Raw genomic sequence first — 17997 nt, 5'->3', positions numbered from 1 at the left:
CCCCCTAGTTACGGCCCTGCAGCTCTGATGCTTTACAATGAGCCTAAAAATTCCTTACAATGAGCCTAAAAAGGAGTGCTGGTTTAAATTGCCAAAAAGTTCCTATGTGAAAAACTAGTTAGAAATACAAAATCCATAGAAGTAGGTGACAGTACACAAATGTATTCTGTTATACAAAGTTTGTATAGTGGATGCATAAAGTAAAGAAGCACAGATGTCTCTCACAAGTTAAACGTCATAAAAAAAATAATAAGGTAGGTGAAATAAGAAGTTGCAGGTGAAAAATGTGAAAGTTAAACTTATGGTGTGTACACACGGTGAGATTTTTTGTATATATAGTCAAAATCGTAAGAAAAGTTAGTGCAGATCACAAGGTGAAAGTCACCTTGCGATCCCGATTCGATGCCAATGCGCGGTCCCGTGCGGTCGGCATCGCAAGAATTGATAGACTGTGCAGGCAAGTCAATTTTGACTATCTCTGTAGAAGAGATAGTCAAAATTGACACTTAGGGGGTCATTCCGACCCGATCACAGCGCAGCGATCGGGTCGGAACTGCGCATGCGCCGGCGCTGCAGTGCGCTGGTGCATGCCAGCTGTCGTTGCCTAGAAATCGCCTCTGAGGCAGAGGCGGTCACTGGGTGGGAGGGGACCGGACGGCGGCGTTAAGCCGCCGTATACGGGGCACGATCCGGCCAACGCAGGCATGGCTGGACCGTTGGGGGGGGGGGCAGCGGTGGCTGCGTGACGTCACACTCCTGGCCAGCCGCGGGAGCTGCGTTAGCCGGGAGTAACTCCTGAGATGCAAAAGTATTGCCGCTGTGCGATGCTTTTGCATTTCTGCAGGGGGGGGGGGGTGGCACAGACATGCGGGGCAGACTAGCCCTGCGCTGGGTGTCCCCCCGCATGTCTGAGTGCCTGATCAACTCGGAATGGACCCCTTAGTCAAAATCACACATGGTCAGTATCGCAAGCATATACTGAGTGTGCTTGCGATACTGACTATGTGCCGACCTAGCCCCTGTCGCATAGTGAGAATCGGGCATAGCAAGAATCTCACCGTGTGTATGGGCCTTTAGAGGGATTCATAACAAAAACATAAAAATAAAGTATGTACTGTCTATGTGCACTACATTACAATGCAATATTACTGGCATCTGACCATCCTATCTTTGAGTCTCTCTGCAATATGTACATTTTATGAAATTACCCTCTTCTGAGAAACACAGATTGCAGGCATTTCTATGTCTAGTGCACCCACTCAGTTATCTAAAGCAAAAAAGTAATATTGCAGATTATAATTAATGCTTTATAATATAAGCAGGGAAAGCTGAGCAGAAGAGCACTGGAATAAGTTACGTTGATTGCTCTGTTGATAAGTGTGCATATTTAATGTGAACCTTATCCCAGTTTAATAATTCACAAACATCTGTTAATTTTGTAGAGTCTGAAGGTGGAGTCATCACAACTCATCATCATGCCAGTTATCTTTTTAGCAGTGATGCATCTCACCGTGATACCCAGAGGTCTGTGTTGCTGAACAATTTGCTTTCTTACTGACAGAAAAAAAAGAATGCAGGTGCACCTCATGTAAAATTGAGATTCTATGCATAATTTTGGCCAAAAGTATGGGCCTACCCATCCTGTCCAGGTGACCTCATTATCGGGTAGGTTCATAACATTCTAAAGGTTCAAGTACAGGGCGTGGGATACCCCCAGGCCAGCCCAACCAAACCACCCAAGGCACCACACTAGTGAGAGATAGCAAGTAAAGTGATAGGGGTGTTAGATAAGTAAAAGCAGTTACTATGTACAATATTACCAGTGTTACATGAGTGAGAGATAATAATAAGTGTGTTAAAAGTGTTACATTGATAAAAAAAAATAGCATGCTGTAAAGTGCTAAAAGAAGTGTTACTTTGTGATGCTCTGATGCAGCCAGGCCTAACCAACTCAGGGGCCCCCACACCCCAAACTCTCCCCGTTACTGACATACTATATAAATGTATTCCGTTGTTACCATTAACAATGCCTTGCTCAATGTGCAGTCAAAAAATGCAAGGGTTCCTAATTAAAAACAATCAGGGGCAGGTGGTAGGGGCGCCAATTCAGGCTTTAGGAGTCTCCACGTACGTACGTACGTACGTACGTACGTACGTACGTACGTACGTACATATATACAATATAGAATATATAGGGGTATAGGAGTGGGGGCGTTTGGCTGCACACCCTAACTAAACATAATGAGAGGTGCTAACATGCTGAGACTTGTAGTGCTGCACACAGAGAAAAAACAGAATGCATGTGCACTCTCCAAGCATTACTAATCAGAATTGTAATACATTTTGGAATTTAACATCAAGTAAAAGTTCTTACAACATCAAGTAAATGTACTTATTTACTGATATGTTTTTGTCCTGGTATACCATCATCTTCAGGGTAATTTGATTTGTAGGTAACATAAAGTTGGTATTATTTTATTATTTTACAGTGTATACAAATGTGTATAGAAACAGGCACATTTACAATGATTGGGTACTATATCCCGGCCATACTGGCAGTCCCAATACTGACAGCAGAATCCTAATGTTCAAAATCATTACAAATTTTGGTGAGTATTCTAACCTTAACCCCCGAGCGTCCCCTTCAGCGGCCTAACCCTAACCGTCCCCTCTCTCAGCCTAATCCTAATACTCGCCATTGGAATTGTGGCTGCCGAGATCCTGACTACATCCCATTTACTATTATGTGTACAGTAGTGTAGGCATGGTCTTCTTATCTGTAAATGCCCCATTTTGCCCTGTGAAGCCATGTACCTTGGTGGACATGCCACTGACTTTATCATATCACTGTAAAACCTTTTCATAGAAAAACTAATATTGTTAACACCATTTAACCCCTTCAGTACTGAGGGTGAGCAGGAATCCTACCTATATGTCTAAAATGCAAGCAAGTCCCCACACCGGTCGCACACCACTAGTTATGGCCCTGAATGTATGTAATGTTTAAATATGACAGTTGCTAGATGTAGGCTTACTTTTTTCTGTCTTATTTCTTTCAGAATATATAACAGTCTGGACTATGTTGAAAACAAAGCCACCGTTTTCCATTCCAGCTTCCTGAAATCAAGCACCAAGTCTAAAACCAAGAATCTGGTGTCACTTGGGCATTTCATTCTCCCCCCACCCTCGCTTCACGAAGGTTTGTTACTGTCCTTATGATGCATGTCATGGGAGGCGTGTTAAGGTTTGTTATATGTTACAGGCCTCATACCCGGGATTGTGAGGGGACAGGATGTAGGGGGAGGTATTGGGACCGGTGCCCTCCTGACCGCCGGTCACATAACTACATCCCATGCAGGGGGTATTGACAGGAGTTTGCAGATACTTTTAAAATTTTTGTTTGAGCAAAATTAAACATCTGGCTCAGCTCCTATTTCTCATACGTCCTAGAGGACGCTGGGGACGACATCAAGACCATGGGGTATAGACAGGATCCGCGGGAGACATTGGCACTCTAAAGACTTTTCATTGGGTGTGAACTGGCTCCTCCCTCTATGCCCCTCCTCCAGACCTCAGTTTTAGAAATGTGCCCAGGTCGACTGAATGCACTCTGAGGAGCTCTACTGAGTTTCTCTGAAAAGACTTATGTTAGGTTTTTTATTTTCAGGGAGAACTGCTGGTAACAGACTCCCTGCTTCGTGGGACTGAGGGGGCAGAAGTAGGAACCAACTTCCTAAAGAGTTTCATGGCTCTGCTTCTGGCTGACAGGACACCATTAGCTCCTGAAGGGAACTGAACGATAGCCGTGCCTAGATGCTCACTCCCACAGCACGCCGTCACCCCCCTCACAGAGCCAGAAGTCAGAAGACAGGTGAGTGTTAGAAGACAGATCTTCAATCAAGAAAGTGACGGCTAAAGGTACCGCGCGGCTGGCGGGAGCGCAGCGCGCCATGTTGCCCACATACACAGGCACTGCAGGGTGCAGGGCGCGGGGGGGCGCCCTGGGCAGCATGAAACCTATGGAAACTGGCATATATAAGGGGCATAAGTTGCTGAGGCACAGTCATACCCCTGCCAGTATAAAAAATTACCTCATAAAAGCTGAGGAGAAACACACCTTTGAAGAGTGGAGCTTCCTCCTCAGTCAGCCAGCACACTGCTCAGCGCCATTTTCCCTCTCTCCTCAGGCTGCAGAGACAACACTGGTCCTCCTCCACTACTGAACAAGTATCAGGGTGCAAAACAGGGGGGCCACAGTGAATTTGGTGCTATATAATTGTGTGATTAACATTATAAAAGCGCTGAATGTCAGTTGGCATTATGTTTCACAGACATTGTGTTACAGGTGCTGGGTTGTGAACTGGCAAAATCCTATCTGTGTCCCTCTGACAGATTTTACTGTGGGTCTGTCCCCTATAAATCCCGGAGTGTCTGTGGTGTGGTTCTGCACGTGTGTGATATTTCTGTGGCAGGGAACTCTGTGGAGACATGTTAGGGACACAGAGGTGTAATATGACACCAAGAGCCTGACTGGGTGAAAGGTTATATGATAGTGTGAATCATATCAGCTAGAGGTTGGACTGAATCTCATACAGAAAATGAAAATAATCTGTTGAAGATGTGATTTTTAATATTTCTGCCTTTCATCCACATGGACCTTTCTGGGTCACATACAAATTTGCACAAGTAGTACAAACTGATACCGACACGGACTCTGATTCCTGTGTCGACACTAGTGATTCCAGAGGAATAGGTCCTAAGTTAGCAAAAATGCATTCAAAACATGTTTTAGCTATAAAGGAGGTGTTAGAAGTTACGAAGCCCCCTCTTTTACCACAAGGAGAGGGTTTACTTTAGTAAAGAAGTAATGTAATTTTCCCTCCACCTCAGGTCTGATTTTCCTGAAAAGAAATTTCTGAATCCCAAAAGGATATCAGCCAGCTTACCTTTTTCCAAAAAAGGTGGGAGTCACCCCGCATTTTAGACAGGGCCCTGTCATAAAAGAGAAAAGGTGTTTCTCCCTGCACATGGAATGGCTTCACTTAAGGAGCCGACAGACCGCAAGTGAATGAGGTGATTTATTGATGTGGCCAATGGGACACTACTCAGGCCTACCATTGTCTGTGAGTGGGTGAGTAGTGCTATTGAAAAGTGGTCAGAAAACTTGTCATTAGACATTGACACAATAGATGGAGACGAGATACTCCTAACGTTAGGTCATATCAAAGACGCTGCTGCGTACGTACTAGAATCCATGAAATATATTGGTTTCTTGGGATCAAGAACCGCTACCATGGCAGTATCGGCTCGGAGGGCGTTGTGGAATGCTGATGCAGATTCCAAAAGAAATATGGAGGCTCTCCTGTATAAAGGTGAGGCCATGTTTGGTGATGGGCTGGATGCGTTAGTCTCGGCGGCTACCGCAGGTAAGTCGACATTCTTGCCTTATGCTCCTACACCGGCGAAAAAGACACATCACTCTCACATACAGTCCTTTCGGCCCAAAAAAATACAAAAAGGCCAAAGGTCTCCCCTTTTTTTTGCAGGTAGGGGAAAGGGGAAAAGGAAAGAAATCCGTGTCTCCTGGATCGCAGGAGCAGAAGTCCACATCTGCTTCTGCCAAATCTGCAGCATAACATTGGGGCTACCTTGCAGGAGTCCGCTCGGATGGGAGCACATCTGAAACTTTTCAGCCAAATCTGGATTCAATCTGGCCTGGACCAATGGGTCTTACAAATAGTGTCCCATGGGTACAAACTAGAGTTTCAAGACGTCCCCCCATGCTGATTTTTCAAATCGACCTTGCCAGCTTCTCTTCCGGGAAGAGAGGCAGTAACAACGGCAATTCAAAAATTATGTCAGGATCAGGTCATTGTCCTGGTAAATCATAAAATATTTGAATGTCCCCTCTCCTGCGCTCTCTCAAATAACAAAGGAAGAAAGACTTCACTTATCTTAAACCCGAGGCTTCTTACAGTTTTCCATCGTCTTCATACCCAATAGTATTACCTATGGTAGTATGACGTATATTTCCAAAGGTAGTATATGAAAAAGAAAATTAAAAACTCGATCTAGTGTGATAAGTTCATAAACTTTTAGAAGATAACCATTTCCAATGAATACGGTATAATGATCAGACACATATAATAAAATATGGTTATTTTAATGTTTAAGAAGCAGTCCAATAGTAAAATTCTTCATCACATGGAAAGATGATACAAATCCACTTTACATCCAAAACATATGAGGGTGGCTTCCTACCAGATTTTGGAATTTTGAAGTGCACAAAAAAGGGGCTGTATAGATGTTCCACGTCCCCGGGGACAATTCAGCTCCAAGCAGTGGGCACCCCGTCCTCTCCTCGTCTGGTCGATCAGCCACCAATCGATTCTGTCAGTCATCCAACGCGTTTCGATCAATCCGTTGATCTTTTCAAGGCATATCCACAGAGTCCCTCATCCCAGCTATTTATACCCTTATGCATTAATATTCCTAATTGCTGGGAGGAGCCACTCTCATTCACAATCAAGTTCAGTTTCATACATCATATTTCTCCAAATTCCTCTCTAACATCAATATCCTATTCTAAACAGTGTGTTATATCTCATCTTATCCAAAACGCTATTTAAAAAACATTATTTCATTAAAAAAAGTTAGAAACTAAAAATCACGGCGACCGGAAGTGTCCTGTGCACTGTGGTCTGTCCCCTGATTTCCCTCCATAAAAGGTTCCACATCCCTAATACAGATCAAACAGTATCATCCGGTCACATGACCATTATACCACAAATATTACGAGCTGAAAGATCCCAGTGACCGGAAGTGCCCTGTGCACTCCGGTCCGTTCCCTAATTTCCTTCTATAACAAGTTCCATATCCTTAATACAAATCCAAACAGTCCGGACGTATCATCCGGTCACCTGACCATCGTGACGCACATAGCGTCCCTGTTATTTCCATCCGGTGATCCGATCACATGATCTGACCGGAAATTCCTCAGCAGCCATTTTTGTAATGCCCGCATGAAGTATCTGGTATCGTTCCTGTCATTAATGGAATTAGGCGGAAATACACAAACCGCCATGATACTTTATGGAAAATCTGGTCTTATACCCAACATACGTAATATTAATACAACGATACATGTACAGAAACATTCTTTTCACATTAGATTGTAATTATTATTAACAATGCAGATCTTATATCCAACATGTATACTATTGCAATAATATATATACAGAAGCGATCTTTTCACATCGTATTGTGATGACGTCATATCTTATTTCAGATGATGTCATTCAAATCCATAGGATTTTCTGATTCGTCTGGGTGAGTCCAGTATAATACACTCAGAATCACAGTTTCTCTGGTGAGAAAAAAGGACAAAAAATGAACATCCCACTTTTTCCAATTAACTATATATGTCCCATTCTATACCACATTGTTAACATAAAAAAGCATATTCTAATCAAGGAACCACTTAACTTCAAAATCCTTGTTTAGACCCCCCGGAATCAAAGTTTTCAAGGAATATATGTACTGCATCTCAGCTCTAGCCAAAGTTGCAGCCATATTATTACGCCTCCAATTTCCTTTCACTTGTTTTATAGCACCAAACTTTGTTAAATGTTTCATATCTTGGTTATGGATCTTTTTAAAATGGGATGAGAGTGCATGCGTCTCAACTCCATTTTTAATATTGCGTAGTTGTTCCGCAAATCTTATTTTAAGGTTCCTACTGGTCCTACCGATGTAAAATAATCCACAACTGCACCCCAGGAAGTAAACCACATTGACTGAGGTGCAAGTTATGAATTCATAAATCTTAATATTTTGACCATTTATTTCAATTTCCGTGCATTTGCTAACACCACTAACCAGTTTACACATGCGACAAATCTCGCACCTAAAGAAACCTTTTGAAAAGGTGCGAACATTAGCCTTAGGAGGTGAAAAGGCACTCCTAACCAGTTTATCTTTTATGTTCTTAGCTTTTCAATAGATAAACTGGGGTCTATCCGGAAGCAGTTTTTCCAATAGCGGGTCACCTTTCAATACTGCCCAATGGTTTCTGAATATATTTTCTATTTGTTTATGTTGGATGTTAAAACTCGTGATAAAAGCCATAGAATAATACTTGTTCTCCCTACCAGATATATTCAATTTTCTTATTGGGGCCAGCAGATCTTTTCTATCAATGCCATCACACTTGATTCTAGCTCTTTCAACACTTTTCTGACTATATCCGCTTTTTTAAAAACCTTTTAACATTGTTTCTGCTTGCTGTTCGTATACTTTATTATCCGTGCAATTCCTTTTTAGCCTTTGCAGTTGACTACTCGGTATGGACTCCAACCAGTTGCCATGATGGCAACTGGTGGTGTGGATATACCCTCCTGAATCTGTTGGTTTTGTATAATTATGAGTTTTTAAAAGGCCACCTTCCACATAAATGTTCAAATCTAAGAAATTGACACTATTGTTGCTAATTTCAAATGTTAATGAAATATTGTACTCATTCCTGTTCAATTGTTCTTTTTCATATACTACCTTTGGAAATATACATCATACTACCATTGGTAATACTATTGGGTATGAAGACGATGGAAAACTGTAAGAAGCCTCGGGTTTAAGATAAGTGAAGTCTTTCTTCCTTTGTTATTTGAGAGAGCGCAGGAGAGGGGACATTCAAATATTTTATGATTTAGAGTGTTCTTTTGGGGTGATGGTAAACACCCTATTTTTGAGTGTCCATTAGCCCGCGGCTCATCAGCGCAATTTCTTGCAGGTGTAAATTGTGTTATTCTGTGTGCATTTTTTACCTTTGACACCAGTGGATTTTGCTGCTTATAATCATGTTCTCGGTAAGAGAGAATAGGCACAATATGTGCACTAAGTTATTTGAGGAAAGTGAGGACATCATCTCTATAGAGGATGATGACCTAGAGAGTAGCATGAGAAAAATGGAGAAATTGCTACTAAAGGAGGGAAGGTTGTGGTGGGAAGTCACCTCTCTTGAGAAATATCTGTCACATAAGTTAATACCTAAGGGTTTGAAGATCAGTAAAACATCCACTTTTTCTGACATCACAGATGAGTATAAGAAGGAGTGGGAAAAAATTGTGGATGGGTGTTCATTTCGTCTAATGGAGTTGATAATAAAGGAAAGGAAATTAGAGGGTTATAGAGGAGGAAATTGATATGTTAAGAACTTTAATAGCTCCTTTCTCCAAATTGTCTGATTATAAAGAGCTGGAGATGAACATTATATATAGACTACAAAAAAATGAGAAGGAATTAATGTTAATAAAATCAAAAAAATTTAATAGGGATAAGAATGGTATAGGAGAGTCCCGCCAAGAGTTAAAACATCCGGTCCCTCCAAGGGAAGATATGTCAAGACAGGTGAAAAATCAGAAAGATCGTCGTGATGTTCAATTATAGTCCAGGAGGACATCACATGAGAGATGTAAGAGACCTGAGTCAACATCTAGATGGAGGCAGAATAGAGGGAGGATTCACTCCAGAGATTTACATAAACATAGGCTAAGGGATCGATGGGGGGACTATATGCCTATTAGAGAGAATAATAGATATGAGTCAGATAACTGGAGGAGGGCATAAATACCCTCTCACTCTAGAAACAACCTAAGGAATTCGGATGAATCTCCTTACAAACGGAATCGTTTTAATCGTTTTCAGAATGAGGATGTTTTTTTAGGAAATGGGAGGAGGGAACGCCTTTACACATAATTGGTAGAAAACATAGGGGAAAACGAGGGGGGAAGAAAGGGAAAACAATTAGAATTAAAAGATACAAAAAGAAAAAACAACAAAGAAGGAAGGACACCAATGAAGGATGTGGGATATCTCAAGAAATGGAGACTCCCATAGTGGACAATAAAGTTAAGATTTTTAATTTGAGTAAACATATACTAGGGGAATCGGAGATTTCTTTACTTGAAAAAGAATTGAAATTTGCCACGGTTGCCAAGTTGAATAAATTCAATGTATATGTGGATCTCCAGAAATATATTAGAAAGCTGTCATTAAAAAGATTTTTTGCTTGCAAATCACAGTTGGAGGAGGAAATGGTAGATGACACCACTCCCAAGAGACCATTTAGACCTAAGTCTATATTCAACCCCACCTTTATGAAGGGGAACTTTGTGGAAACTTTTTTCTCATTAGTTAGGGATATAGAGGCACTTAAGCCATCAAGGGCTACTTATAACCTGACGAGAAAAGAGAATGAAGCTTTGAGAGAATTAAAATCAAATAAAGAGCTTATAATAAAACCCACAGATAAGGGTGGAGGGGTTGTAATAATGGACATTAATAAATATGAGACCGAAGTGCTACGCCAATTAAATGACTGCCATACATATAAGAAATTAAAAGGAGACCCAACCAAAAGAATTTTAGCTAATTTCACAACTTTAGTTGAAACCTATATAGATAACGGTACTATCACGGATCTGGAGGGTCAGTTTTTGATACCTACAGATCCAAGTATACCGGTTATCTATGTATTTCTGAAAGTCCACAAGGATGCCCATAATCCCCCCGGTAGACCAATAGTGTCTGGAATTAATTCAGTTACTGCAAATATGTCGGAGTTCATTGACATTCATTTGCAGCCTCTGATATTGAAGAATCGTTCCCATTTAAAGGACACGAGAGACGCTTTGAATGTTATAAAGGACGTACAATGGGATGAAAACTGTTATATCGTTACAGCGGACGTAAGTTCGCTGTATACGATCATTAATCACAATCTGGGGATAGAGGCGGTCATCACATATTTGGAGGATAGTGATTATGGATCAGAATTATGTGATTTTTTAGTAAAAGGAGTAGATTTTATTTTGCGTAACAATTATTTTCATTTTAAGGATTGTTTCTATATCCAGAAAGTTGGGACGGCCATGGGTACCAGGTTCGCCCCGAGTTATGCCAACATGTTTATGGGCATGTGGGAAACCCAACATGTTTGGCAAAACAACCAATTCGGGGCGAACCAGGTATCATGGTCAAGGTATATTGATGATATAGTCTTTATCTGGAGAGGTGATAGAGATTTTGTCCCTTTTCTGTGAACAATTGAACAGGAATGAGTACAATATTTCATTAACATTTGAAATTAGCAACAGTAGTGTCAATTTCTTAGATTTGAACATTTATGTGGAAGGTGGCCTTTTAAAAACTCGTAATTATACAAAACCAACAGATTCAGGAGGGTATATCCACACCACCAGTTGCCATCATGGCAACTGGTTGGAGTCCATACCGAGTAGTCAACTGCAAAGGCTAAAAAGGAACTGCACGGATAATAAAGTATACGAAGAGCAAGCAGAAACAATGTTAAAAGGTTTTTAAAAAAGCGGATATAGTCAGAAAAGTGTTGAAAGAGCTAGAATCAAGTGTGATGGCATTGATAGAAAAGACCTGCTGGGGGCGTGGCTTGGCTGGCAAGTGAAGTGGACGTGCTTCTCCCCAGCTCTCCCAAAACCCGCACATAACGGGCCTCTTAACCCACCTTCTTCAATTCCCCAAACGAACAGAGGGTACTCCGGTGACCCCCCTTATCTAGCTGCTGGTGTCTGGGGGACCCGCGGAATCGGGGAGCGCTTTTAAGCGCTCCCGCGGATTGCGGCCTTCCCCCCAGATGGAAGCCGGGACCTGGAGTAGGTGAAGCATCCGGATCGCATCACCTCTCCGGAGACGACTACCTGCTGCACGCAGACTTTTTGCGGGACCCTGCCGCTCCTCCTACACCCATCGTGCCTCACCTGGAAAGCCGGGAAACGGACTAGACCGCGGTGGTGAGTTTGCTCCACAGACGGAGCTTAATCAGCGACCGCCGCGCCGGCTGCCCATACGGAGCTGCTGAGGCGCCCACGAGTCCGCCGCCTCCCTCCTGCAGCCCCGAGACCGTCCGTCCGCCTCAGTGACGGTACACCCTCCCCTCACCCTCCTCGCCCTGCAGTCCTCAAGGCCCCCCCTGCCCTTTGACACACTACCCTGGAAGGCCCCGGGGTGGTCAGCGATCACTGCCTCCCCAGACATATTGCCTCTTATATAGAGACTCATCCCCCCCTCACCCCAGTGCCCATATATATACCAGTGGGACTCAGCCACTGTTCAGACCACGAGAGCTGGGTCTGTGGAACCGAGGAGGGCCCCAACACCCCCCTGCAGACTGCGGCCTAATTCCCCCCTTGAAGCCGGGGACTCCATTTTCCATTACACACCTGGCAGGCATTGGGACAGGTCCTACCACAGATTCCAAGCTGAAGCTCACATAAAAGGCTCCCCCTGGTGGCTACCTTGGGGTAATTCACTAGAGAAGTATATCTCTGCTCAAACAAGAAAAATCATACAACCGCTTCTCAGTCTCTCAGAGCCTATAATGCTACAAGATACATACCTAAACCGGCTGCCGTGGCCGCCGATGCTGTAATGTACTGCTGATGCCAACCCACAGGGAGCCACACCGCTGAAGGCACTTTTATACGAATTATGTAACCATACTCCACCTCGTCAACTTGATCTCAAGGAACCTGAGCTTCTCGATGCTGATTGAGTGATGCCCAAGAACAAGAAATCTTCTCAGAAGACTGGCAAATCAACTCCTCTGTCAGGTCCGGGTGTTTTTGTGAATCCGTTAACCCGGGACCAACCACAGGTGTAGGTGCTGGGGTATGAAGAAAGCAGGGAGGACGAAGAAAGTTCAGTTTCATATATTTATTAAAAATAACAATTCAGTAAAGAGTTAAATGACAAGTTGTTAATCATCATATTATACTGAAGTATTGCAGGAATGGCAGAAATAATATGCAGGATAAATCTCAAAAACAAATAACAGAAATGTTCATGGAACTGTATATAAAACAAGCTGATGAATAAATGTTGAATTGTCCAAATATAAACAAGCTTTGATGCTGAACTGCAGAATGTGTTTCACTGGGTAATGCAGACATGAAGAAATAACTGTAAGGATTTGCAATGAAGTTTTGAGAGTTAACTGAGAGGCTGTGAAGAATTATCCTTGTTATGGTAACATAAAAAATAAAAGTACTGAATTGGGTTACTTGCGGGTTCCGGAGATCACTGTGAAAACTGTAGCAGATGACAAGGTGATGAACGGGTTAAATGCAGAGTAGATCAAACGAACAGCTGAGGGTAGTGGAATCCTCCAAACTTTGTATGGTTGAAGGCAGGCAGACAAGGTAACCTCATGCAAGACTCTGGGAATCCAACTGTTTCCAGTAGGTGTGCAATTAACTGATAGCACAGCGGAGAGCCGGTGGATCTTTAGCAGTGAAGGCTGCAGACGGACCTCTGGGAACGGAGGCGATATCTGGACCACGGGAATCACACAGGAATGCACGGAGAGAGCTCAGAGCTAGAGCACAGCGTTGATACAACAAAGCACTGACCCAGAGTAACATAATCCCAGCCTACTTAAAGGCAGCACAAGCACGGGATTGGCTTACACCTGCCCACAGGTGTTTTCACAAGTGCTCTGTATTACCTATTTGGTCTCCAACATGGCCACCTCCTATACAGCAGACACACCGCAGTGCCTTAGGCCATTTGGTCCCCGCACTCCCAGTTCCCAGACTCTGCATTACCTGTGCCACTGATCACGCCGCGACCCCACACGGGCGCACAGCACCGCGAGCAACCGCACTGGCAACGGACGAACCCCAGAACCCGCAGAGGTGAGAGACCGGTTCGTGACAATACCCCCTCTTCTAAGGGTGGTCTCCGAACACCTTTGAACCTTATCAGGATTTTTGGAGAAGTATTTCTGTATCAGTCTTGGAGCATGAACATCTTCAGAAAAAACCCAGGATCTCTCCTCCGGACCGTAACCCTTCCAGTCGACCAAAAACTGTAAACGTCCATATCGGGAACGTGAGTCCACAATCTCTTTAACTTCAAATTCTTCATCCTGCAAAGAGTGAACTTTAGGAGATTTGGACTGGGTAGTACGGAATTTATTGAGAATCAAAGGTTTCAATAAAGATGTATGAAAGGCGTTAGGAATTCTCAAAGACGGTGGCAACTTGACTTTGTATGACACAGGATTGAGTACCTTTACAATGGGAAATGGACCAATAAACTTGGGAGCAAATTTCTTAGAAGGAACTTTGAATCTGAGATTTGCGCGTAGAAATCCAAACTTGGTCTCCCACCTTGTAATTCGGTACAGCTTTACGTTTTCTATCTGCAAAAGATTTATAACGAGCGGAAGTTTTGACCAACGACTTACGCACACAACTCCAGATTCTAGATAGACTTTGAAGCTATTGATCTGCTGCTGAAACCTCTAGGGCTGGCAATGGATGGAACTCTGGCACACGAGGATGAAAGCCGAAGTTAATATAAAAGGGCGTAGATTCTGAAGACGAATGGAAGAGATTATTATGAGCAAATTCTGCCAATGGAAGGTAGTCAACCCAGTCATCCTGTGAGGACGATATATATAGCCGGAGAAATGTTTCAAGGTCTTGATTTACTCTCTCAGTTTGTCCATCTGTCTGAGGATGATATGCAGAAGAAAAATTCAACTTGACATTTAAAGATGAACAAAGCGACCTCCATAACTTGGCCACAAACTGTGTTCCCCGATCAGAGATGATCTCTCGAGGAAGGCCATGCAACTTGAAGATTTCAGAGATGAACAATCTGGCTAGTAAAGGGGCTGATGGTAATCCAGTTAATGGAATGAAATGTGCCTTTTTCGAAAATCGATCCACTATCACCCAAATGGTATTTCGCCCTTTTGATGGAGGTAGATCGGTCACGAAATCCATTGAGATATGAGTCCATGGTTGTTTGGGTATGGATAATGGATGTAATAAACCTGGTGGAGAACTTCTTGGACTCTTATGTTGGGCACATTTAGGACATGCTGCTATAAACTCTTGGACATTGGCTTTGAGACGTGGCCACCAATAAGACTGTTGAATAAATTTGAGAGTCTTTAGAACCCCAGGATGACCCATGAAGGAAGAGGAGTGAGCCCAGGTAAGCAGCCGTTTACGAAGATTTGTGGCGACAAAGGTCTTGCCAGGCGGAGGAACTGGAGAGGTTCGAGTCATTAAAAAGGACGTAGGATTCACAATGGCTTGATTCGTGGTAGCATCATTTAATTCAGAAGAAGCAAAGGACCGAGAAAGGGCATCTGCCTTTTTGTTCTGAGACCCTGGTCGATAGGTGAGCTTGAAATTGAATCGTGTGAAGAAAAGCGCCCATCTAGCTTGTCGTGGATTCAAGCACTGAGCTGACTGCAGATATAGAAGATTCTTATGATCAGTATAAACTGTAATGCGATGTTGTGCTCCTTCTAGAAGGTATCTCCACTCCTCAAATGCCAACTTGATGGCAAGTAATTCTTGCTCACCGATTGCATAATTACGTTCGGCCGGGAGAACTTACGAGAGAAATATCCGCAGGGATGGACCTTTTTATCTTCAAAGACTTGTGACAACACAGCTCCTACTGCTTCTGTAGATGCATCCACCTCTAGTAGAAAGGGACGATTCAAATCAGGCTGTCGAAGAATGGGGGCTGACACAAAGGCTTGCTTTAAATCAGAGAAGGCTTTGATTGCTTCAGAAGACCAGTTCGTAGGATTTGCTCCCTTGCGAGTTAGGGCTGTAATGGGAGCAGCTAACGTAGAATAATTCTTAATGAATCTCCTATAGAAATTAGCAAAGCCAAGAAATCGCTGAATCCCCTTGAGAGTCGTAGGAGTGGTCCAATCTCGGATAGCTTGTACCTTACTGGGATCCATACATAGCTCTGATCCAGAAATGATGCAACCAAGGAACGGTATGGAAGATACTTCAAAGGTGCACTTCTCTAACTTACAATAAAGTAGATTTTTCCTCAGACGTGTCAGTACCTCTTTAACTTGGTGACGGTGAGACTTTAGATCCTTAGAGAATATTAGGATATCATCCAGGTACATTACTAGACACTTGTAGAGAAGATCACGAAAAAGTTCATTCACATAGCTTTGAAAAACTGCAGGTGCATTACAAAGACCAAAAGGCATTACAAGGTATTCGTAATGCCCATCCCGGGTATTAAAAGCAGTCTTCCACTCGTCCCCTGCCCGGATGCAGATTAAATTGTAGGCCCCTCGGAGATCCAATTTTGTAAACACAGTAGCTCCCTTTACCTGATCAAATAATTCTGGAATTAAGGGTAATGGGTACTTGTTTTTCACAGTGATCTCATTGAGTCCACGGTAATCTATGCATGGTCGTAACCCACCGTCCTTCTTCTTAACGAAAAAGAATCCGGCTCCTGCAGGTAAAGAAGATGGTCTGATAAATCCTTTGGTTAGATTTTCCTGTATATAATCAGACATAGCTTGCGTCTCTGGGATGGATAGCGGATAAATTCGTCCCCTAGGAGGGGTTTTGCCCGGAACCAGGACGATTGGGCAGTCCCATTCGCGATGAGGAGGTAGAGAGTCTGCTGCTTGTTTACTGAAAACATCCGCAAAGGATTGATACACCGGAGGTAGGTCGGGAAGGCTAATTGACCGGAGAGGTACAATTGAGGCTAAACAGTCCTTGGTACAAGATTTACCCCACGAAAGGACTTCCATGGTTTGCCAATTAAGTTGAGGATTATGTTTCTGCAGCCAAGGTAAACCAAGTATCACATCTTGAGAGGCTTTGGGAATCACGTAGAAGGAGATGTATTCGGAATGGAGCACACCAACTTTCTTCTTGAGCCATACGGTTCGATGAGTAATTATACCATCTGGAATTCGACTTCCATCCACTTCTGTAACAGCAACTGCTGCTTCCAGAGGCATGGTTTGAACTTTAGACCGTAAGACAAAGGCTGAGGAGATGAAGTTCTCGGCTGCCCCGGAATCTAGGAGAGCTGAAACTTTCACTGTAGAACTTGGAACTTCTAATTGAATAGACAAGGTCGGCTCTTTCCCAGAACGTGATTCTAAAGTAACTCCTAGCTTAACCTCTCTTGAATAAGCTAGGAGCGAGAGTTTCCCGGTCGGAGTTTGCAGAATTTAACTAAATGTTCGGAGGACCCTCAGTACATGCAGAGGTTACCCTGTCGACGACGAAGTCGTTCCTCCTCTGTGAGGCGAGAGCGCCCAATCTGCATAGGTTCTTCTGTCGTTACCGGAGACTGTGATGAAGAATCTTGTCGAGGCCTAGGATGATAACGTGGATTGGATCGCTCTGCCCTGGATTTCTCTAAACATCGCTCCCTGTAGCGTAGGTCAAGTTTGTTACAGAGAGAAATCAATTCATCCAGTTTAGTTGGCACATCCCGGATAGTTAAATCACCCTTGATTCTCTCTGAAAGTCCGTTCCAAAACGCGGCGATCAGGGCCTCCTCATTCCAGTTTAACTCTGAAGACAACGTGCAAAACTGAATAATATATTGACTGACAGGACGTAAACCTTGACGTAGACGGAGAATCTCCAAAGATGCTAAGGTGGTCCTGCCTGGTTCGTCAAAGATTCTCCGGAAGGATGATACAAACTCCTTGTAATTAGAAGAGGATAGGATCACCTCTTTCCCATAATGGTGATGCCCACTCCAGAGCCTGACCGGAGAGGATGGCAATAATATATGCAACCTTAGAACGAGCTGATGGGAAACTGGTGGACAACAGTTCGAACTGGATCTCGCATTGATTCAGGAATCCTCTGCAAAGTTTTGGAGTTCCGTCAAACTTACTCGGAGAGGGTAACTGCAAGCGGGACGTAGGCAGCGTCACAGGAGAAGCTGTAGTGGTAACTGGGACAACAGAAGTTGGAATCTGGACTTGAGACGTTTTAATAGCCGTATGAAGAGTCTCTAAACGGTCTGCCATAGTTTGCATAAACTGCACTATTTGTGTCTGTATAGACTCCTGGTTTTCCAGACGGGAAAGGATATCTGACGTAGCACCGCCTCCTGCGAATTGGTCACTTGACAGATCCATGTGGCCAG

The 17997-nt window shown here is 43.4% G+C and overlaps 1 protein-coding gene across 1 annotated transcript in view; it reads left to right on the top strand.

Moving 5' to 3' along the window:
* The window catches only part of TERB2 (telomere repeat binding bouquet formation protein 2), a 59095-nt gene that overhangs the window by 2203 nt on the left and 38895 nt on the right, over nt 1–17997 (top strand). Inside the window, exons 2-3 of the mRNA XM_063930425.1 lie at nt 1443–1524; nt 3060–3199. Of these exons, the coding sequence (XP_063786495.1) occupies nt 1443–1524; nt 3060–3199 (222 nt within the window). The remainder of the gene's footprint in view (nt 1–1442; nt 1525–3059; nt 3200–17997) is intronic.

The sequence above is a fragment of the Pseudophryne corroboree genome, chromosome 6 (assembly GCF_028390025.1).
Source record: "Pseudophryne corroboree isolate aPseCor3 chromosome 6, aPseCor3.hap2, whole genome shotgun sequence".
NCBI lineage: Eukaryota > Metazoa > Chordata > Amphibia > Anura > Myobatrachidae > Pseudophryne > Pseudophryne corroboree.
The sequence above is the reverse complement of the archived record's forward strand: the minus strand, read 5'-3'. Positions and strand labels throughout refer to the sequence as shown.